The 22,423-nt window shown below is 40.7% G+C and overlaps 2 protein-coding genes across 2 annotated transcripts in view; one reads left to right on the forward strand and one right to left on the reverse strand.

Moving 5' to 3' along the window:
- The window catches only part of atg9b (autophagy related 9B), a 29,663-nt gene extending 17,656 nt beyond the window's left edge, over positions 1-12,007 (reverse strand). Inside the window, exons 1-4 of the mRNA XM_066717411.1 lie at positions 11,764-12,007; positions 3,011-3,157; positions 2,631-2,676; positions 154-216 (exon numbers count right to left, since the gene is read on the reverse strand). Of these exons, the coding sequence (XP_066573508.1) occupies positions 154-216; positions 2,631-2,676; positions 3,011-3,119 (218 nt within the window). The 5' untranslated portion in view covers positions 3,120-3,157; positions 11,764-12,007. The remainder of the gene's footprint in view (positions 1-153; positions 217-2,630; positions 2,677-3,010; positions 3,158-11,763) is intronic.
- Positions 12,008-12,350: 343 nt separating this feature from the next.
- Positions 12,351-22,184, forward strand: abcb8 (ATP-binding cassette, sub-family B (MDR/TAP), member 8). The gene is made up of 16 exons (XM_066717424.1): positions 12,351-12,540; positions 13,339-13,690; positions 13,890-14,045; positions 14,310-14,404; positions 14,623-14,728; positions 15,149-15,310; positions 15,747-15,832; positions 16,082-16,179; positions 16,474-16,579; positions 16,855-16,888; positions 17,614-17,750; positions 18,022-18,116; positions 19,646-19,779; positions 20,259-20,406; positions 20,620-20,870; positions 21,083-22,184. The coding sequence occupies exons 1-16, from the start codon at positions 12,434-12,436 to the stop codon at positions 21,164-21,166; spliced, it is 2,151 nt and encodes a 716-aa protein (XP_066573521.1). The 5' UTR covers positions 12,351-12,433; the 3' UTR covers positions 21,167-22,184.
- Positions 22,185-22,423: the final 239 nt, after the last annotated feature.

Here is a 22,423-nt window from a genome sequence, read left to right on the forward strand (position 1 = left end):
AGTATATTGTGTTTGAATAAAGACTTTACTGAAGTTTACTCCAAAAAAAATATGTCTTTCACCAGTCGGGCTTTATTTAAACTTTTCTTTAATAACTAAAGTAAATGAAGGTAGCTTTGATCATCAACATTATAAACACTTTGATATACTTACACCAGTTCGAAGAACTCGGACAACATCATGCACGCAAAGCCATTCTTCTGGTGGAAGTGATAGATGTAGAGAATTACGTTAAAGAAAACACCAGACATTTCTCATTCAGAGCAAAGCACTTTTCATCTAACTAAACAGATAATTTATCTCCATGTACTTGATAAGGCACTTTATTCTGTTATTCCATGACTTTAAACTGCTCGTCTTTAGTGGCTATTTTCTGATTACATGGATTGGTAATTTGAAATAAATGAATTTTTGTTTTGCTCCCCATGGATGGTGCAGAGAAATGTTTTCACAATTGTATATTCCATCTCAGCAAGCCTAAAGCCAATGTATCATCATCTCTCTTACTTATATTACAGAGGTAACAACTGATATAGGCCGGCATATTGTCAGAGTATATAGCACGGCTCTTCAGTTTGCTGTAGGTCATTTTGCAGTATCGGTGGCAAATGCAAGCTGTGGATAATTTATCAAAATTAGCATGGCCTTCAAATGCACATAAAACACTTAAAACTGAGAAGCTGTGCTGTTTCACAAAACTATCTGCAGTGTGTGTTCAGAGACGTGCATCATTCTCTTTATCATCTAAACAGGCTAGAGTTTGCAGCTGTGGAAATATTTTTTCAAAGCTAATCTAATACGAGTAACATGAAGATTTATATCCATGTGACATATGTTCTAACAGTTTTTAGTTTCCTTTCAAGGATTTTCGGAAGATAAGTCAGGATTCTTCTCAGCGAGTGGGCTTTTCATTCCTCGGCTGAAGCTAAAATACATAACATGTTCCCTTTCATTACTGAAGAAGAGTGCCTTTCATGGCATGATTAATTAATTGAGTGATAGGCCTGGTTTGGACTGGAAGTGACAGGTGCCAACTGGGGAGGTGACAGCCGGTGCACCAGGCAGGGGAAATTGATCCTGATGTTGGGGCTTGTTCTGTAGGCGTTTCTACTCAGCATCCTTAACACAGCAACCACGGCAGCCCCAGTGTGTGTTTCAGTATGGATTACTCTGCACCACACAAAGCCACCACGGGCTTATTGCTCCGCAGCGCTGAACATCAGTGCGGCACTAATTTAGAGTTCCCGTTGGGACACCAGCGTATCTCTTACATTGACCGCCATGTGTATGTTTGCCGGGGCTCAGTCCCCAGTTAGATATCCTAACTGCAGGACCTGGCCAGCTTAATTGCACCTCCGTGAACAGAGGAGCTATAGATTTGTTTTCATTCCTACAAATGCTGGGACTCATATATACAGTACAGGTGGTACGTGAATGGTGCAACATTGACAAAGATTAAATCAAAATAGAGGCTCATGGGAAACAATAACAGCATCAGCATCTTGTTGCTATGCATGGTTTACAGTTCTAACTAAATTTTGTTATGAGCGTGAACAATTCGCCATTAGAGCATCCGTATCGGAGACATTTGACATATTATCCAATCCTATGTAAAATGATTATGACCTATAGGTAAGATCATTTTCACAGTGGTAATGCGTAACTCAAGTGAAAAGGGTTCGATGTTAAGGAACTGGGCACTCATTTAGACCCAACTGACATGAAGGTCAATCACCCAGTTTTAACCGGTTCTGGATAAAAATGTTGCTCATATGTGTTTCCATGAGTAATTAATTTAGTTACAATTAATGCAGCGCAAAGGAAGGCGCAAATTCTCACAGTGCTTCAACACCACACTTCAATTGCAATGTCACACTTGGCGGATGCAGCGCGTCACATGCAAGAGAGCTGTGAAGACTGGGAGCTGAGATCAATTCCTCGATAAAACTGGGAGTGCGTGGCTTCCTATTGAGGAGAGGCAGAGAGGAGTGTGTGGTGAGAAGACAGCGTGAGGGAGAAGAAGAAAGAAGATTGCTTAGGGTACTTGGACTTGATTTATTAACTTCAGATTGAACTAGGATTACGGACTTGGATTGTTGGGCAGCGTGTTGTGTCTTGTTCGTGTTTATTATTAGTAATTGTTCAGCTTGGAATCAGTTATATGTGTTTAGGTGGAATCAAAGAGGAGCAAGGTTTTGGTTTTGATCGCCACGCACTGATAAATAAACCAGTATTTTTGAACCGTATGTCTGCTTACTGTTTCCTTAAACCCTACCCGAGAACCCTCCATGTTGTCACTATATATATATACAGACACACACACACACACATACACAAATACAGCTCTGGAAAAAATGAAGAGACCACTGCAAAATTATCAGTTTCTCTGGTTTTACTATTTATACGTATATGTTTGGGTAAAATTAACATTTTTATTCTATAAACTACTGACAACATTTCTCCCAAATTCCAAATACAAATATGAATGGAATGGAATGGCTGCCATACAAGTAGAGATGCTGATTTAAGAACAAATTTTCAGTGGTCTCTTAATTTTTTCCAGAGCTGTATATGCCAACAGTGCCAAATAGCGCAGTCCAGGGAGGCTGGTTGATGTGTTTTGAAAAGATATTCTTGTGAAGAAGTTGTCCAAGTTCTTGATATGATGCCATGAATCTGTGGAACAAAAACAAACAAAACAGTTTAGACAATCGTGGGGCTGTGCTGCTGTACCTATAGACCTCTTCACAGTCAGTGCAACTCAGCAAACAATGCTCACACCCTCACTGCTGTCAATACATCTGAATCCATACATCAAGTGTGTCGCTACTCATAAACAAGACAACAACGGCTCAAGCTCATGTGCTCTTTGATTTCCATAAGCAAATAAAAATAATAATAATAATAGGTTGTCTTTGAGGTAACAGGATAAACGGTCTTCCCCTGCATGAGCCACAACCTCGGCCAATAACTGAATAATAAACCCAGACGAAGCGAACACGTGCAGTACCTTTCAAGCCTTCGGGGACGTGCACCAGCAGGTCTTCCTCCCCGGGAGGAGAGTCTTCCTCAAAATCCTCTATCCGCTGGTACTCTTGATATGCTTCAAAATTAGCCATTGTGCTTCACATTCTCTCCAGCCCTCCCACCCAGACGGCTGCGGACAGAGACAGGAGAACAGGCAATTAGGATGAGGTCATCCTGAGTGAGTCTGTGATTTTCCCTGCCTGGCGGGACAGAGGACAGTGTGATTAGCCTGACTGATGGACGTTTTCCATGGCCCTCTAATTAACATGTGCATTAACCAATTAGGATAACATCCCAGGCCAAGGCTTTGTGGTAACATCCTTCATTTATACATTTCACGATGATGAAGTCTCTATGTTAACTATCAACAAACTGGTTTTAACAGTGGTGCAGTAGACCAGAAAAGCTTGAATAGCACTAGATTTGAATATGACAGGTTACTATGTAAAACAATTACAGAGCATTACTCTAAACTACTGTTAAGACATCAACCATCAGACTTACTGATACAGATAAAAGACAAAGTGAAACCATGATCGGAATCCAGAAAATCCAGCTCTCTCCAAATGACAAAGTGCATATTCTCCAGACAATAAACACAATCTACAAGTCAAATATGCTTCTTTTGGCACTTCTTTTTGGCAATCAGTGGGATTGCATCCAATGTGACTGTCAACACTAAACCACACTCAGTGGAGTAATGGCTTATTCTCTCATGTACCTGACATCTATTTGAACTAGGCTCTTCTGTATTTCCTATGTGTTCAGGGTTCTGCCTCCTTTATTGCCCTATCACCGCAGCAATGCCACTCAGCCCAGCCTACATATCTCCCATATCTACAAATAATTTCACTGTACTGTGGTGCTCTGTGGAAAGAGCTGTAACAGGTCATGATGTCTATTGATCACACTCCAAGAAAAGATCTAGAAGATAAAAATGAACGTACTGTACAGCTGAGCCTATTTCCCACATCCCGACAGGTACAATATGAGAAGCGCAAGGAGACATATGCGATCTTGTTCTGTCAAATGAATAAGTAATGAATAAAGTTGCACAAGAAAGAAAAGAAACACTAATGAGGCGGGAAGTGGCCTCAGGTTGAAATTCTCACATCAGATAATATTCGACAGTCATATAATTTACCACCACTTTAAAGCAGTGAGGAAGGGCAGACATGTTCTCTGGTAACAATACTCTCAAAGACAACTGCCACCCAGAACACAAAAAAACACAGCCCAAAGCTTTAAAATTCTTCACATCTTGATAATTAGTCCAACAATTAGCTTTTCATTCACAACGGCAGTTAACATAACACTGAAAATAATACAAATGGCCTACCCTGAAATAACTATCGCTGTGCCGCCAGTATCTTACCAGAGAGATGCTTTCCCTTAGCGAACCCCATTCCACGGTGATCTGTGCGGATTGGTCGAGGATGCTTTTCTGTCTGTGAACCTTTCAATACCTCAGGCCACGAATCCACTTTACAATGGCAGTAATGCACTTTTTACACTTCATTAGGAAGTGCCTAGTGGACGGACACTATTTCGGTATTTCAGCAAACTTCTGTCTGTAGGGCATTTCCATGAGAATATGCATTATACCTTGTGCAGATCCACTCACAATTCTCTCTGCGCTACAGTATGTAAAACTTGTCTAAAGCTATAAGGAACAGGCTAGCTGATGGACACTAAGCTGCTTTGCACTCTTATGAGGCCTATGTTTTCAGTTAGTCACTATTCGTTTTGTGTGTCTTATTGATCTGGTGGAGATTTTTGCTTATCCTTTTCTAACTATACCTTTAGGATATCTTATTAAAAGTCACTTCAAAGATTAACGTGAAAACAGGAGCCGGGGAATGAGTCACCTCATCAAAGCATTCACTGAGAAAGTCTTTCCTATCGGCTACAGAGAATTATGCAAAAGTCAGAGCAAGAAAAACAAACAAACAGAAAAAAAAACACTAGCAGCGAAGTTTTAAAAAATAATAACACATGGAAAAACATCAATGAACTGCATAACATTTTTTCAGGATGCAATGACCTAAGAAGTTACAACACTCCTGTAAGAATTGCTGGTCTGAACTGAGGCATTACATATAGCTTAATAAGGCACATTTTCAATGTCCAATATGATTCATAAACAAGCGTATTCAGGTGGGCAAGTTTACCTAGTTTTATACATCAGGCAGTTCAACCATTTTGAAAATGTTTCTCTTAGTCATCTGGTTCAATTGTAATGCTCAACCGTATCTATTTATTTTCACTCTGAAATCTGTTATTATTATTATATATTTACATAATTTAGATAATAATTTAATAATTTAATAATTTTTATACTAAAAAAGTATAAAAAACAGAACTGAGCTGTAACTGTCAACATTGTAAAAGACTTACGTACTGACCTACGTTTCTTATCCAAACTGTAAACCCAAATTCAATTTCACTTCCAATGTTAGCAAGAGAGGGCGAACAGGCCTAATGGCAGCCCAGTGTCTTTCGATTTCTAACGCCGATCCCTGGAGGCCAGTGCAGCCGCCCGTGGGACCTGTGGCACGAGACGGCTAATCAAATCCAGCCATTTCAGCCCTGGATTCCTGATTCTTCAAAGACAGACGATCGGTATTGCCTGGCCTCTGCAGCTGAGATGGGAATTTCCGTGTGACTGGGTCTGGAACCAGGGATAAATTAATGGTTTTTATTTTTTAGTGATGGCAGATGCTAGTTAATGCTATTTCCCATGTCCGTGTGTAGTTTTTAGAATTTTGAATGGAAGTACCATAAGCTTTTTCTTTTGAAAATGATAAAACTGTTATTTGGCATTATAGGTAATCAGTTTCTGTTGCTGTGTGGAACGGTCAATGTGCCGTACTGATTTTCTATATTCCACACAATGTGGTAAAATATTGCTTTACAAACAGATTTAAACAGTGCTAACTCAGCTATAACATCGAAACTTAATGTAATTATTATTCAAAACTCTCGTTATATATGTGGTTATCTTCCTGCATTGAAAAACAATCTCAACACTCTCCATATCCTTTTATTAAATTCCTTATATGCTGCCTTTTTGTTCGCTACCAAAATCATATATCTTCAAACACATAGGCTACACAGTCACAGTATATATATATATTTCAATAACAACACACTGAAACTAAGTGATTTACACAGCCAGTCCTTTTCAGACAAACAAAACCATTGCTGTGAAAGACGTTACTATTTTCAAGGTTAATTGCATTGACTGCCAGTATTTCACTCAAACATGGAGAATCCTCTGAAAAGTAGAGCAGACAAGAGAAGGCTCTTCTGATAAACCATCCGTTTCTATCCCGTTTCTTTCTGTTCCCTGAATCGAGAAACCGTGCCTCCCTCCAAAAATCCCAAACTGTGCCTTCAGATAAGTGTTCTGAAAATCACTTACCCTCTCTCTGCAAGGCTGAGGCTCCATTACAGTCCAACCTGCATTAATCAATAGACTCTTTTGCAGCTTTTAAAAACGATTTAACCTTTCCTTAACTACACAGAGCCAACTATAGCACTGCAGGGCCAATCCATCAGAAACTGCATTCCCATAAAATAATTGGATATCGGCCTTCCCGAGAACCGTGTTGGCCCCTGGAGTTCCTGCTGGGCTGTTCGGCACTTGAGGAATATTCACAGTTTCTTATAGCAGCTCAACGTGAACACAAGCTTTACTCAACTGGAAATGAATAAAAGAAACTTGCAAAATCATTCTACTTCTACTTCCCATCATTTTTACAATTTCTCCACTTCCAACTCCCTCCCTACATTTGACCCTAACCTCCTTCTCCATTCTCCCCATATTCACATGTTCTCTCAACGTTCAATAAGCTCCCCTCTCCTTTCTTCCCTCACTTCAATACACGACTTGACCGCTACTCCAATTCTCTTCCCATCAGTTGATCTCCTCCACACTTGTACTCTATGCAGATGTTGTCACCACAGTTGTCACCCTCTCCTGTGTAGAGACACAAACACCTTCTTGTGTTTTAAACACGTGAGGCGGGAAAGCACAACCACAGAGCACATAAACAATTCAGGATGAACAAGCCAAGCAGGTAGCCCATCACCCCCAGTCACAGAGCAGGGATGTGTTCAATGTTGACAATGCACACAAAGATGAAGACTACTTGGTTCTCACCAAGATGGGTTTGACAACGGCTATAGAAATACATTAATTAAAAGGAGAATCTTCAACAAAGGGGTTCCTTAGAAGCTAAATGGTTAAACCAGCAAGTTCTGTAAGAAATCAGACCCAAGTGTAAAACCAGCAGCAGCCGAGACAAACAGCACAAGAATGCCTCTCAAAATATCTACCATAACTCAGCATGACAGAATGCATTATATGGCGTGGTGTTTTGCCAGGCAGCCGCTGGTTTAGCTGTATTGTGATTAGTAGCCTTACAGAAGAACCAGCAGAAGCATATCAGTCTGAATTAGACCTAGACTTTGTTCGTCTATCAATTCTTGATAGATAGGGAGGGTGTCTCGTAAGCAGACTGGCTGCACGGGTCTGCGTCCTACACCAGCCAGTTAATCAATCCATTTCGTACATTAATGTGGCTCAAATCCCAAAAGAAAGAAAAAGAAAATAGTGTAACACCCTGTATTTGGATTAAGCAGGACCATACTGAACTGTAAGAGACAATAATTATAATAATAAGATTGTGATTAGCAACCTGACCTGACTCCAGAAGATGTTTGCAACTGTAGGCACTCAAAGTGTCTCTCTAAGCACACGATTGGGTTACTTCTCACCACCACTGAGGGTTCCAGATTCGCGGTTGTCTCCTGTGTTCTGCCCAACGCACAGCATGTTGATCTCAAGTAGACATATTATATGATAATGACACGTGAGGCAGAAGTTGTGCTTTTCCTTCGCTCTGTGGCTGCTGCGGTCATTGTACAAGGAAAATGTTACAATTCCTGAATTGTAAACCTCTGAGCTGCATTTTCTGACCTTCACCATCCTGAAGGTCGTTCTCCTGCCAAGATTGTAAATGAAAATCAGCTCCACTATCCTTTATTTCACTGCGCTGTTCCACCCCTGATCCACAAGGTACAGCAGCCCTTTCTTTAGTGGGAGCTCACTGGATGCCATTTGAAATCTCCCCGTTATTTGCTTGGTATAGCGTTCTGCTCTAGGTATCCTTTTGCCATTTTTCTTGTTTATTTGTGATTTTACAATTCAAACTAAGATTCAAGGCTTCGATGTGCAACGCAAAATAAAAATCCGTCTTCCAACCAAATTTCCTCACAACAAGTTTTTCTAGTTATGTCTCATGGCAAACAATCAAAGCCAAACACCACCAAATAATGGAATGTTAATGGAAGCAATAAAGTGCCCACAAAACAGAACAACATCAATGTCTATCAAATTACAAATGAAAAATATTTAAAAATAAACTATTCTTAATTACAAAACAATGAATTGGCGCATTTGAACGGAAACATTATGAAGACACAGATTATGTTTTAAAATCGCTGCTGTTTCAGTAGAACAATGCGGGAATCCTGGATTGCTACCTTGTGTCTTCAGTAATTTGATTATTACAATGTACGTTTTCTCAGAGATATGATTAACTATATTGAAAAGGACAAGAGCCACAGGTAATTTCTGCATAGTACGCTTTAAGCCTTCAGATAACTTCATTATCTTAGCCTTTTAGAATGACACAGCAAAAAACAGTTCCTGTACTTTTACCTTTTACAGACACTGATCTGTAAAAATCAGAACTTAAGAAGTAGACAGACACTGTGTACTGTAGACATGTAGATAGGGAACAATATGTCTTTTTGTTTTTCATTGAGGCAACTCAAGGGGGGGGGGAAGAAAAATATTTGAATTATCAGTCAGAAGTAGCAGTCTTTCGCAATAACTGGTTAATTCACACACACACACACACACAGTATACACACGCCGGTCAGCACACGTCACACAGAGAAGCTCGGAAGCAATTGTGTGGTTCATGGTCAGTGGGATTACTGGGTGAGGGGAAAGCCTGTAACGAAAGTAACACAACTGGGAGTGCTAAAGTTGTATCGCTCAGAATACTCACTGTGGATAATAATCACAGGCTTAGTGTGAAACAGGATTGCCTGGCTTTCGACCAGTGCTGTGCACGAAGCCTGTCATTCACACAGCAGCAACTGGCACGAGCCTGAGCTGTTATTATTCCCGTCTTAAAGGATGACTCTCTTGTTTGTGTGCCAAGTTCCCATGTTCATGATGCAACTGTTAAGCATGTGCTTGTGACCAGATCATATTATAGGCTTGCTTGCCAGCTCTGTTGACAAACCAATTTACTTTGATTTTACATGTGTGTGTTGCGGGTTAGTGCTAGTGTAACAAATTTTACAAATATCGGGAAATACAGGACACACTCTCTTTGATTTAACATAAAGGGGAAAAAACAGAGCAAGAAACAAAGCTAATATTTAAACCCCCAAACTATATATTGTGTAACAAAGTAAAATAGTACTATGGAGCGAGCTGTAATTCAGACCTTCACTATAAGTGTCAGAAACAGGTGTTAGCAGAGAAGGATAATGGGACCAAAATTTTGTTAATGGGGTGGATAAACGTGTTATATTGTAAAATGTAATTTAATGTACTTTATTTATATAAAGTGTATACATGTATTTTAAGAACTCTGCTTGCATGACAGTCTGTAGCTGCCAAGGATCTTTCAAAGACTGTTCAATCATTCAACATTAAATTAAATTGGGTTTAGACAGTAACTACACTAAGATAATTAGTAACTACTTGCATATTTTCCTTTTAAAATATTATAAAGGGTATGTTATAAAGTATTTTAAAATATTGTGCTTCACCTTCATGTAATACATGCCCGTAGATTATAATTTCCCTGTTAGTGTGTTTCACATGGCTCACTTAAGCAGTGCGAGAGAAACAGCAATGTACTGTGCCTGTTTTCACAGCTTTTGAATTGGATTAGAGACTTCATGGTTTAAATAAGAAGAGGCTTGTAAAATTCCACATTATTTTACAAATAATGTATTCATGTTTTATATTATATCATTGTTGAAAACAAGTATTGTAATATTTGCCTGCTGAATTCAACCATGTTCAGTCATGTTCCAATCATGTTCAAACTAATTCTACAGTTTAATCATTTCCTGATTAAACCCTGGAAAGTGTTGCTGTACACTGGTCCAACTAAGCAAATGAGGGACTCAGGCAGGAGACGTTTACTTTGCTTTCAACCTGAGTTCACGTCTGTGGGTCTTTTGAGTTGGGCACCCCTCAGAAAAGTCACCAACATAAGCTCGTAGCTGAAAGGGTTTAAATTGTTTTCTCAGGGACCATTGATTAAGTTAATGTTCTATAACGATAGTCACAGCACTGCAGAACAAAAGTTATCATACAACAGGGTAACATAACTCTGTGGGCCTGGGATGAGGCTAAGATATTTCCCCCTACAACACAATTTTTCCCATACAATACTTGTGTGACTGACTACACTCACTTTAATTGAATGTATAATTACATAATTTCAAATACAGTAACTCTGTACACCTCCTATAAAGTAATGTTTATCTTCCCCACATTCATAAGCTGCAGGGTGATTTCTGACCCGACTGTGATCTACACACACCTCTGCACACGAACAGACTATTTCCTACATCCTCCAATATTCCCCTATATATCCGAGTGTAATTCACACACACACAAGTTACACACGATCCATATTGTAACTGTAACAGTCACCAAGCCACTACTTATGACACATTTTCACTCTGTACATTTAAAATTTGAGTTCTGCCCCTCCAGTCGCTCTGAAGTGCAAATCTGGTTTAATTTCATAAAACAGCTGAAATACATTTCTGACAACACAAAGTCCCTGTGGTCACCACTGATGCATACTACTCCTATCCTAAACAATACTACTAGACTAACTAAAACTGCATACTACCATACAAATATTGAATATTCAATCATATTCAATGCAAAACTACTGTCACATGCAGACAAGCCATCTTCAGACACTTTAAATTGCAGTTAACATGTTAACCAAATGTTCTGGAGAGTATTTTAAATGTCTAAGCGGCAACAAACCCAAACATGTGCAAATGTGTGTTGTGGGGACTCTTGTATTGTGGAGTCAGACCTGATTGTGTATTAACTGTATCAACAATACAGACACACTATATGTCTCTCTGTGTTGATCTTGTGAGATTTTCTGCTGTTGTTAAATCTTATTTCCCCCCATTTAGCTAGATACCACTCAACCTCACTGTATTTGTAACACATTCCTGACACGTCTAGTATCTGTCTGATGACATTATCTGCTCAGACTGAAATGCATTTGCACCCTCATGCTCAACCAATGACTGGTTTTCAATGACAACAGCTCACCTACACGCATGCAGACAAAGAGAGAGATCACAGCCACCTTTCCAGCCACTGACCAATGTCAGTTCACTTAAACAGCACAGTATTAGAAAGCGTATTGGTTGTTATACATCTCAATAAGAATAATACATCATAAAAGAATAGCAAACTTTGTGCATAACAGACATAACATATTGGTGTATCTGTAATTCATTAAATCAAGGGGAAAATAGCATTGTAATCACAGGCTTTCTACGTGTGCGGACTGATCAATAGCGTGATCAATCACATGAACGTGTTTAATGTCGGTCTCCAGACCCTGAGCACAAGAATAGCATGTGGCAGCAGTCCTTTACCTCTCCGATATTGCCCCTCTCCTTGGACGTTGCGAAAGGTGTAATTATGCCTGTCTTAGTTATTCCATGCGTCTGATGTTTGGTTATGAGTGTCCCCCGGTGAAGACGGATGTGTATAATCCTCCAGTCCCCGGCGGGGTTACTTGTCTCGGTGCACCGATTTGATCGCGGTTCGTGTTTGTCACTTTCTGCAGCAACACGAATGTCAACAAAACACCGTCTGACGTCACTCCGCCGTTACAGCGACGTCACTCGGGTCACCCTTTGAACCGACCAGCGAAATGAGACTTTCCTCATACAAATATCTATCCAAATTAAAAAAGAAACAATGAAATTCAACAGAACAATAGTAGGTTTTTAATATTAGTTCAGAATAAAATATTTTAAATCGTTTTAAATATTTTGTTATGATTATTATTTTTTTTGGTTGCCGCTATTATCGTCTTTATAATAGACTAATTAGATTAATTATTTCCAATGAAAATATGACATACGATTTGACCCTAACATAAGTATCCTGGTAAATAACGTTATCAAAAAGACATTTATGGCTCTTGAAAAGGAATTGTGGGTAAAAAAATAAAATAAAGATGGCTGCGTCCATATACTAATGGATGTTCGGACCGGTTTGCTTTCACTTAATTGAACTTGGATAAACAACAAGTTCAATATGTTTTATTTTTTAATTAAGAGTAACTTCAGATTCATGGCATTCGGTCCTCTAGGGCCCCTCTATTCTCGCCTCACTAAAACAAGAGATTTGTGGAACTACAGCAGGTAGGAAGCGAACAAATTGATACCTTTCGTCGCAGTGCATCCTGGGATCTAGAGTCTTTAACTGTTCCTTCATCGCTTTATTAAACACAGCGTCCATAGAAAGAACTACCACTCCCGACTATAGAGATTTGCAGTACAAAATAGAGAGGGTTAATTGTAGACACGTAACTCCCAGTCTAATCGAACAACATACTTTTTTTTTGTTTGTTTGTTTTATTATTGCATTGTATCCAAATTCAGCTTAAAACCTCTGCTCGATATTGTATGACATTTACTCGGTACTTGTAAACGTGTTATTTTACTTTTGGTTTTGCTGTCATTTCTAATGACATGTATGCATGTCATTAGAAATGACAGTCTTGAATGTATCCGTCTTTCTTTATGAATGAATGACAATATGAAAATGCATCACATTGTAAGCCCCAGGTTTATTTTCGCCTACAGCAGTTTGTCATCTTGTGGGAGTTTTTGGTTTATTTTCCTACGTGCCTCATGGTTTATTTGTAGGTGTTGTATTAATTACTGTGCTGTGTTCTTATCTGAGAAGCGCTCTGTGGCAACCTCACACAAAGCGCTATAACACATAAATATATTTATTGATCCTTCACAGTAGGAAGAAAACCACCACCACAAAACCCAAAGTAACACAGTTTACAATAGCAGTACAATAGTACAAGGGATGAAGATTGTACACTATAACAGTCACATTATGGGCTGTGAACTTCAGCCCTGTGAGATTCTCCAATTTCACTGAAAATGACTTATTTTGGTGAACTGTGTTTTGACCTGTGTTAACAGTAGGTTTGCCCAGAGCTGGACACAACTGCCCAATGCAGGGGTTTCGAAAGGATGCCCAAACAACTATTTCCTCCGCGTGTGGAGTCAGACCCAGAGGGCACTGAGACGGACGGCTCGGCAGAAACCTGAAGCTCCCAGTTTGAAACGGACACTGGGATTTATAGTGTGTCCAGCAGGCCTTGTCATTTCCGCCCGTCTGTACAACAGTGTGGCACACTGTCAGACTGACCTCAATAACAACAAACCACTGCAGTTTCAAGGGAGACATCACGACACAGAACCTGAGTTTGACTGGAAGGTTTTCTGGACATTTCTTAGGCCCCAGCTCTTGGCTCTGCTGGGAGCCGTTGTTGTAAGTATCTCATGAAGCCCACAGATTATCATTAATTGGCCATCTGTTTGTTTTGGCTCCATTATATCTAAGGTATTGCATTAGGTGTCAGTGTTGATATGGGTTAACCACAATTCTCCTGCAGGGATTAGACATCTTATGCCTGACTATTGTACTATGACAGATGTTTTGTCACATCATGTTTTTCTCTCCTGTTCAGCTTGCCTTCTGTGCTGCCATTCTGAATATTCAGATTCCTCTGATGCTGGGAGACCTGGTGAATGTGGTGGCCCGATACATGAGAGAAAATGCCGGGAACTATCTTAATGAAATGAGAGGCCCTGCGATAAAACTGCTGGGTCTCTATGGATTGCAGGTAAGCCTTAACATTGTATGTTGTGCACCAGAGCAAAACATGTTATTGTGTGTGTGAACCATACTGTGGAAAGCTGATGATAGAAAGCTTAGTGATCGTTCTGAGTCGCTGTTAGTATGAGAATACCTCGGGTGGTAGTAATATTATGTCATATACAGTTCAGTCACCAAACATTGGCATAATCCTGTACAGTTCAATCTTGTTTGAAATGTAACTATTTATGTTTTATATTTTCTTATAACCGAACTCATTCCTTGCTGTCAGGGGCTGTTGACCTTCGGGTACATCACTCTGCTGTCCAGAGTTGGGGAGAGAGTTGCTGCAGACATGAGAAAGACTCTCTTTATGTCCATACTCCGGTAGGACTGCATTCAGAAAATAAAAAATGTGTAAAGCGATTGTACATTATCCTAGAACAAGTACAGAGGATCCAGCTCTAGCTATTGGGAAATATGTGTTCTTTGAGTTGTAGATTCAAATGATTGCAAAAAACAACTGAAATGGAAAATGTCAGGGTGAAGCTGTTATCCTGATGCTTTCATCAAATGTCTTTTCTTTCCTTCCTTCTCTTCGTCAGGCAAGACATAGCCTTCTTTGATGCCAACAAGACTGGGCAGCTGGTCAATCGCTTGACCTCGGACATACAGGAGTTTAAGTCTTCGTTCAAGATGGTCATCTCTCAGGTAGCGTGTATGCCTCTCGCTCGCAGTAAAGGAAAGCTTCAGGGATTTAAAACGTTCAGTTCGCTCTCTGCTTTCTGATTAAGTACTTGACCCCTGGACACTCGGGCATTGAGATATTAAGGTGTTCTTCAGATGAAGAGTTCACATAAACCACCTTTATATATTTAAATTTCATAGCATTTTGTTATTTAAGAGTCTGCATAAAAAATAAAAGGATTTAAATTAAACTTTTTCCCTTGTTCCTGTTCTGTCCCACTTTCACTCGGTGCATCCAAAAATAAAATAATCTGGTACATTGTGCTCAGATCTCTGTTGAGCTGGGTTGGTGTGCAGTGAACTTGTGGTGGGGGGGGGTATGGTTTGGCCTTGGCCGAGACTCGTCCTGAAGTCCAGCCTCCTCACTATGTTGTGTGCTCTCAGGGACTGCGCAGCATCACTCAGACTGTGGGCTGCTTCGTGTCGCTGTACCTCATCTCTCCCAAACTTACGGGGGCCACCCTGGTGCTGATGCCCTGCCTGGTGGGGGCCGGAGCTCTGATCGGCTCGTTCCTGCGCAGGCTGTCCAGGAGGGCTCAGGAGCAGGTATGCAGAGACACATGCTCAATATTACCGTTGTGGTTTCTGTGACGTACAGTCAATGTTTGCAACCATGTTTTAGTTTTTTTCTGCTTTCTGAAAGACAGTTGAGCTCCTTCACCTATTAATGCATCACTGGCAGTCAATATTTAAAAGGCAAATATAATTTTTATTTTAAATGCGGTGTTTTATTTTTATGGAATATCTTCTCAAATTCCTGCTTGATACGCCGACTATCGAAGAGACTGCAAGGTGCTGCCTGCCTCTTCATCTGTCTCGCCCTCTTATCTCATTCCTGCTGGAAAACATCCCTTCTTTTCCCCAAAATATGAACTAAGCTGTAGGTGAGCTAAAACGTCTCTGTGCCACATGGCCATCATATGAGGTCATGTCCCTGTTTCTTAATTGTCACTCACATATTATTGTATTCCTACGTCTGCAGGTGGCCAAGGCTACGGGGGTGGCGGACGAGGCACTGGGGAACGTGCGGACGGTCCGAGCCTTTGCCATGGAGGACCGAGAGGCAGAGTGAGAGAGATCCCTGGCCCGTAAACTTGCAGAGTAGATTTTCTACTTTGGGTGCAAAACTAAATAACCTCTGTGTTAATTGAAGTGCGCCATTGATAAACTTCCAGTTACATTACTGTACGTCCTCTGGCACAATGTATTCGAGGGAAGCCCCTTTAGTGAGAGAGATGCATAAAACCCATCTTGTGCACCACAGATAAGTTTGTTTGCCAACCCCTGCATTGACTCCCATTATATCTGTGTTTCCAGGCACTACTCTGCCGAGGTTGACAAGTCATGTGACGTGAACGAAGCTCTCGGAGTGGGAATAGCCGTGTTCCAGGGGCTGTCAAACGTCGTCCTGAACTGTGAGTGAGGTTAGGAAACGAGTGGGATTAGGATTGTGTGCCCAAAATAATGCAAGCATAGTTGAGTTGATTGTGAATCTATCCATAATAAATAATAGCAGCCTATTACTAAACAAAAATCTAAAAAGTTACACGTTTAGAAAAGGCTTTCAAAGTCTTGGACTCTTGGAGTTTAATTGAACTAAATATTATTGTGGTAGTATCAATAGGACATTTTCTTGTAGTTTTAATGTTAAAATACTGAGAAACCTATCATGTTCCCTGACGCTGAAAATCGCTGCTCTTCTATTTCAGGCATTGTTCTGGGCACCATTTTCGCAGGCGGGTCCTTAATGGCCAGTGAGGAGATGTCCCCTGGTGATCTCATGTCTTTCCTGGTTGCCTCTCAGACGGTGCAGAGGTAGCTTGGCTTCTCTTTCTCCTTTCTAACCTGAGTCACATTATTTTAATGGATCCATTAGTAATAAGCGCAAGGATAAAATCACAGCCAGGAAGTTTTTTATTTATAATTTAACACTAGCATGAATTCAAAAGAGCAATGGGAGCTAGAGACCTGTGCCACTACGTTGTCTCAAATGATTTAAACAATACTACAATAATTATAATGCTATGAACGATATTGTTTGCAAATTAATGTAAGTGAGGGTTCAACTAAATGCCTCCCTCCCTGTGTAGGTCCATGGCCAGCATCTCTATCCTCTTTGGACAGGTGAGAGCACACAATTATTGCCTGCACGGTGTATCAATCTCTGAAGGAGATAAACTGGAGCTCAAGAGCTTCCTTCATACAGCACCTTTACACACTAAGGCAAACGCACTTCTTATTTGCCAATGATACAGTGTATGGGGTCAGTTCTCCTCAGAAGAACTTGAATTATAGTTTGAAGACCCACATTTGTGATCTGAGCGCCTTCTCTTCAGCTCAGTTCCAACCGATCTCTCAATTACTAAATCAGAGCCTTTTAATCATTTAAAAAGTAGGGGTTTTAAGTTAAGTATAGAATTGTATAAAGAATGTATTAAAGAACCAACTCTTTTATTACACGATTTAAAAAGTCAAATCTAAGCAGATTGTTACTTCAATTAAGGTTCGATTAAGTAATTGGGAGCTCAGTTGGAACAAAAACCAGCAGGATAGGGGCTCTTCCAGGACCAGGGTTGTGAACCCCTGATCTATGGAGTTGTTAATTGTCTTAATGATTGAGACATCTTTACTGGCTTTTGACTCAAAATGTCATAAATCAGTTACTACAGTTTAGTCTCTCTCACCAGATCCATTTCCTATAAAGATAAGGAAACTGTTATTCTCAAAGATCAAGAGAAGTCTTTCAAATACCTTTTTACAAATATAAGCAAAATAATAAGAATGTTATTCAAAAGGAAAGCAATATGGAATGGCTTTGGATTCCTGTGACTCAAGGCCCTGTTTTTCAGTTCGTGCGCGGTCTGAGTGCTGGAGCCAGAGTGTTCGAGTACCTGGTCCTGGAGCCCACCATTCCCCTGCAGGGGGGCGCCAGGATCCCCTACCATTCCCTGATTGGTAGAGTCGACTTTCGGGACATCACCTTCAGGCAAGTCCTGCTCTCTCCTCCAGTCTGGGTCATTGTGCAAGTTAATAGGGCATCGTTCTGTAACTCATGTTTGTGCTGTTAATGTAGGAGTGGAGTCCTCAGCTGTTAAAATGTCTTAAAGTTTATTGATAATTATGTCCTCGCGGTGAGATTTCCAGAATGTATTACACTTCCCTGATTGAGAAGCCTTGCTCAGATGCCCAATGGAAGTATAAAGGTAGCCTGAAGGAAAGGAAAAGAAACAGCTTTCTGACTGAATGTGTCTGTTTAGCTATCCAACCCGACCTGGGAATGAGGTCCTGAAGAACTTCAACCTGGTCCTCCCCCCCTGCAAGACGGTGGCCATCGTAGGAGAGTCTGGAGGAGGTAATGGCCTTTGACCTGTGATGTTTCTCTTTCTTCCTTTTATGTGTTGCTTTCAGTAACTTCTCACACGTGTAAGCAGAAAGCACTCACAGAGGCAATGAATGGGGCACAAACGTAAGCTAGTGTACTATATTGTGACACCATGGGGGGTTGGACACGGCAACCTTTATACACTCACCTAAAGGATTATTAGGAACACCTGTTCAATTTCTCATTAATGCAATTATCTAACCAACCAATCACATGGCAGTTGCTTCAATGCATTTAGGGGTGTGGTCCTGGTCAAGACAATCTCCTGAACTCCAAACTGAATGTCTGAATGGGAAAGAAAGGTGATTTAAGCAATTTTGAGCGTGGCATGGTTGTTGGTGCCAGACGGGCCGGTCTGAGTATTTCACAATCTGCTCAGTTACTGGGATTTTCACGCACAACCATTTCTAGGGTTTACAAAGAATGGTGTGAAAAGGGAAAAACATCCAGTATGCGGCAGTCCTGTGGGCGAAAATGCCTTGTTGATGCTAGAGGTCAGAGGAGAATGGGCCGACTGATTCAAGCTGATAGAAGAGCAACTTTGACTGAAATAACCACTCGTTACAACCAAGGTATGCAGCAAAGCATTTGTGAAGCCACAACACGTACAACCTTGAGGCGGATGGGCTACAACAGCAGAAGACCCCACCGGGTACCACTCATCTCCACTACAAATAGGAAAAAGAGGCTACAATTTGCACAAGCTCACCAAAATTGGACAGTTGAAGACTGGAAAAATGTTGCCTGGTCTGATGAGTCTCGATTTCTGTTGAGACATTCAGATGGTAGAGTCAGAATTTGGCGTAAACAGAATGAGAACATGGATCCATCATGCCTTGTTACCACTGTGCAGGCTGGTGGTGGTGGTGTAATGGTGTGGGGGATGTTTTCTTGGCACACTTTAGGCCCCTTAGTGCCAATTGGGCATCGTTTAAATGCCACGGCCTACCTGAGCATTGTTTCTGACCATGTCCATCCCTTTATGACCACCATGTACCCATCCTCTGATGGCTACTTCCAGCAGGATAATGCACCATGTCACAAAGGTCGAATCATTTCAAATTGGTTTCTTGAACATGACAATGAGTTCACTGTACTAAACTGGCCCCCACAGTCACCAGATCTCAACCCAATAGAGCATCTTTGGGATGTGGTGGAACGGGAGCTTCGTGCCCTGGATGTGCATCCCACAAATCTCCATCAACTGCAAGATGCTATCCTATCAATATGGGCCAACATTTCTAAAGAATGCTTTCAGCACTTGTTGAATCAATGCCACGTAGAATTAAGGCAGTTCTGAAGGCGAAAGGGTGTCAAACACAGTATTAGTATGGTGTTCCTAATAATCCTTTAGGTGAGTGTGTGTATATATATATATATATATATATATATATATATATATAATTTTTTTTTTTTTTTTTTTTTTTCCTTAGTACGAAAGTGACCGGTATGACTAACGGTCTGTCATTCCTCACCCGTCTGTCTTCGCTGTCGTCCAGGTAAATCCACGGTGGCGGCTCTGCTGGAGCGCTTCTATGACCCCAGCAGGGGAGTGGTCACGCTGGATGGACAGGACATTCGAACCCTAGACCCGTCCTGGCTCCGAGGCCAGGTCATTGGATTCATCAACCAGGTATCTCTCTCCTGCCGGTGCGGGAGGCCAGTGAAGTGTTAATGGTTCAGTTGCTGTGTCTTCAGCACATGGAGATTACTTTTGATTCTACAAATATGAAACTTGTGTTGCTCACACCTTTACATTTGTGTAATTAAAAAAACTGCTTATACACTGTTTAACCTGTATTTGAATAGCTAAATTCCACATACATGACACTTGACACTTTAAAACCTGTTAAGTTTTTCACAGACCAGGGCAATTATACTAACAACTATATGTGCAATAATTCTCTCGGTAATATGCTGATAGTGAAAGAGACTAAATGTTACAGTAGAGTATTACACAGTTTTGTGCCTGCTTTTAAAATAAACACTTTTTTTAATATACATATTACTACAAAGGCAGGGAAGCAGAGACTAAATGGCCTCTCGGATGCTTTGATGTTTTCCATGACATGTTGAGGTATGTCCAGTCCGTTCTGAAATCGATTATTTCAGGAGCCGGTTCTGTTTGGATCCTCAATCATGGAGAACATCCGCTTTGGTAAACCCGACGCCACTGATACAGAGGTTATCACTGCAGCCAAGCAAGCGAATGCTCACGGCTTCATCTCCGGCTTCCCTGAGGCCTACGACACCGTGGTCGGTAAGCGCTCGTCAGACTCCATTCGCAGTGATTCTCCGTGGACGACCCCAGAGAGATCAGATCGCAGCACTGCACGTCTGTTAGCATTGGCAGATGATAGTGTATTGATGCGAGTGCTTTGCTGGGAATAGGTGTGTGTGTGTGTCATTTATTAGTGTTGTTAGCAGCAGCAGTAGTAATCGCAGGATAGTCATTATGGTGATGATTTCCCAGGTGAGCGCGGGGTGACGCTGTCCGGGGGTCAGAAGCAGCGGATCGCTATTGCCCGAGCCCTGATCAAGAACCCCAGCATCCTGATCCTGGATGAGGCCACCAGCGCCCTGGACGCCGAGTCGGAGCGCGTGGTGCAGGATGCGCTGGACCGGGCCACCTCGGGCCGCACCGTGCTCATCATCGCCCACCGGCTCAGCACTGTGCAGGGTGCTGACATCATCTGCGTCCTGAGCAACGGCAAGGTCATGGAGGTAAGGGGCTGCCTGTCCACCTGTGGATTTATATTCACACCCAAACTGAAAATGTGCTGCTTCAGCCAATAGGAATGTTATCAAATCTTATTTATTATCTTAAGATTCATAATAACAGCTAGTGCAGCCAAGCTTATACAGTAAGAGAGACCCTTCACACGACCTATTAACTCATAGTATAACCTGCATTTCTTCTCTCTTCCTCTGCCAAGGCTGGTACTCACTCGGAGCTGCTGAAGAAAGGGGGACTGTATGCAGATCTGATTCGCAGACAGAGGACTGAAGGGCACAAATGAGAGATGGGAGACATGTTCATAGTGCAACAAGCTGGACACGAACAAAATATCTCGCCAAACGTCCCCTTGTGTTCAATATATTTGGAGAAATTGGACATTTTAATTTAGGAAATGGTCAACCGTATACAATGATTTACACTGAGGATAAATTTGTATTGTATTAGCATTCAAAAAAGTCTATGTATGCAGGAGACTGGTTTTCAGAAAACACTATTCAGTTCTTTAGGGATTGGGTCCAATGGTAAATATTTGACCAAAGTGTCACTTGTCCGTTTTAGTATTAACCTCTACATCTCAGAAGTGACTGGAGACAAACAAAATGGACTGCTGGCACATCATTACTGTTCTTTTCCCACTTAAGAAACTTGAATTGCATGTGAATGTAATGTTTAAATCCAGCCATTTATTTTGAAAGTTGTTGTTGACTTTGATCATCGCATGCACTATAGGATATCTAATCTAGGAAGAAGGTGATTGGAAATAAATTAATATCCTGCAAAGAGAATGACCTGAATGCCATTTCCATTAAATTAATAGTAAATGTACAGTTTTAAATGTCAATAGTTTAAATTAAAATTAAAAGTCAATAACCCCTCTAATTAAAAAAATAAATAAAAATAGTTTATACATTTGAGTATGTTTATATGTAAAAGCATGAGTGGATTTGCAGTCTGCTGTTTATTCCTGTTCTATCCTCCTATCTAAAGTACACAGTGGTTAAGTTTTCCAATTAAGCTGGTATTTAAGAAACATAGCATAGCCTAAATCTCTAAACAACCACTTAATGTATTGAACACAAGGTTTACAGGTGACCTGTGTCCAATCCTGCTGTGTGTGTGTGTGTGTCTTTAAAAAAAATATATCAATTCATGTATAGTTCAGATTTTGATAATACTGGGGGGGAAAGCATTTAAACTGTTCTAGCCGTGTTATTGTGGTGATGCTCAGATCTTTTACAGTTTACTGTCAATTTTAAGGAAATATGATAGTATTAAAGCATACATTTCTAAGAAACCTACATGTGTGTCTGCTTATTACTTCAAGATAGACCAAAAATAAAGCAATCTGATGTTTCAGCAGAGCTTGTTTTTCATAGGAAACTGCAGGAGACAAATGCAAACTTACAATATTCTTTACAAATACTCAATTTGAGTAAGAGGTCTGGTCAGCATCTGAGGACTGCACTACCTGACATGCTTTTGTTGAGTAATCAATGGTGTATTGTTTTAATATTGTTATATTTATATACAGCATGTC

The sequence above is a fragment of the Amia ocellicauda genome, chromosome 2, assembly GCF_036373705.1.
Source record: "Amia ocellicauda isolate fAmiCal2 chromosome 2, fAmiCal2.hap1, whole genome shotgun sequence".
Taxonomy (NCBI): Eukaryota; Metazoa; Chordata; class Actinopteri; order Amiiformes; family Amiidae; genus Amia; species Amia ocellicauda.

Excerpts from the sequence above, each read along its gene's own strand:
- abcb8 (XM_066717424.1), top strand. The coding sequence starts at position 12,434 with ATGTTTTATTTTTTAATTAAGAGTAACTTCAGATTCATGGCATTCGGT. Across the intron at positions 12,541-13,338 it reads GATTTGTGGAACTACAGCAG|TAGGTTTGCCCAGAGCTGGA; the intron begins GTAGGAAGCGAA and ends CTGTGTTAACAG. Across the intron at positions 18,117-19,645 it reads CGTAGGAGAGTCTGGAGGAG|GTAAATCCACGGTGGCGGCT; the intron begins GTAATGGCCTTT and ends GCTGTCGTCCAG.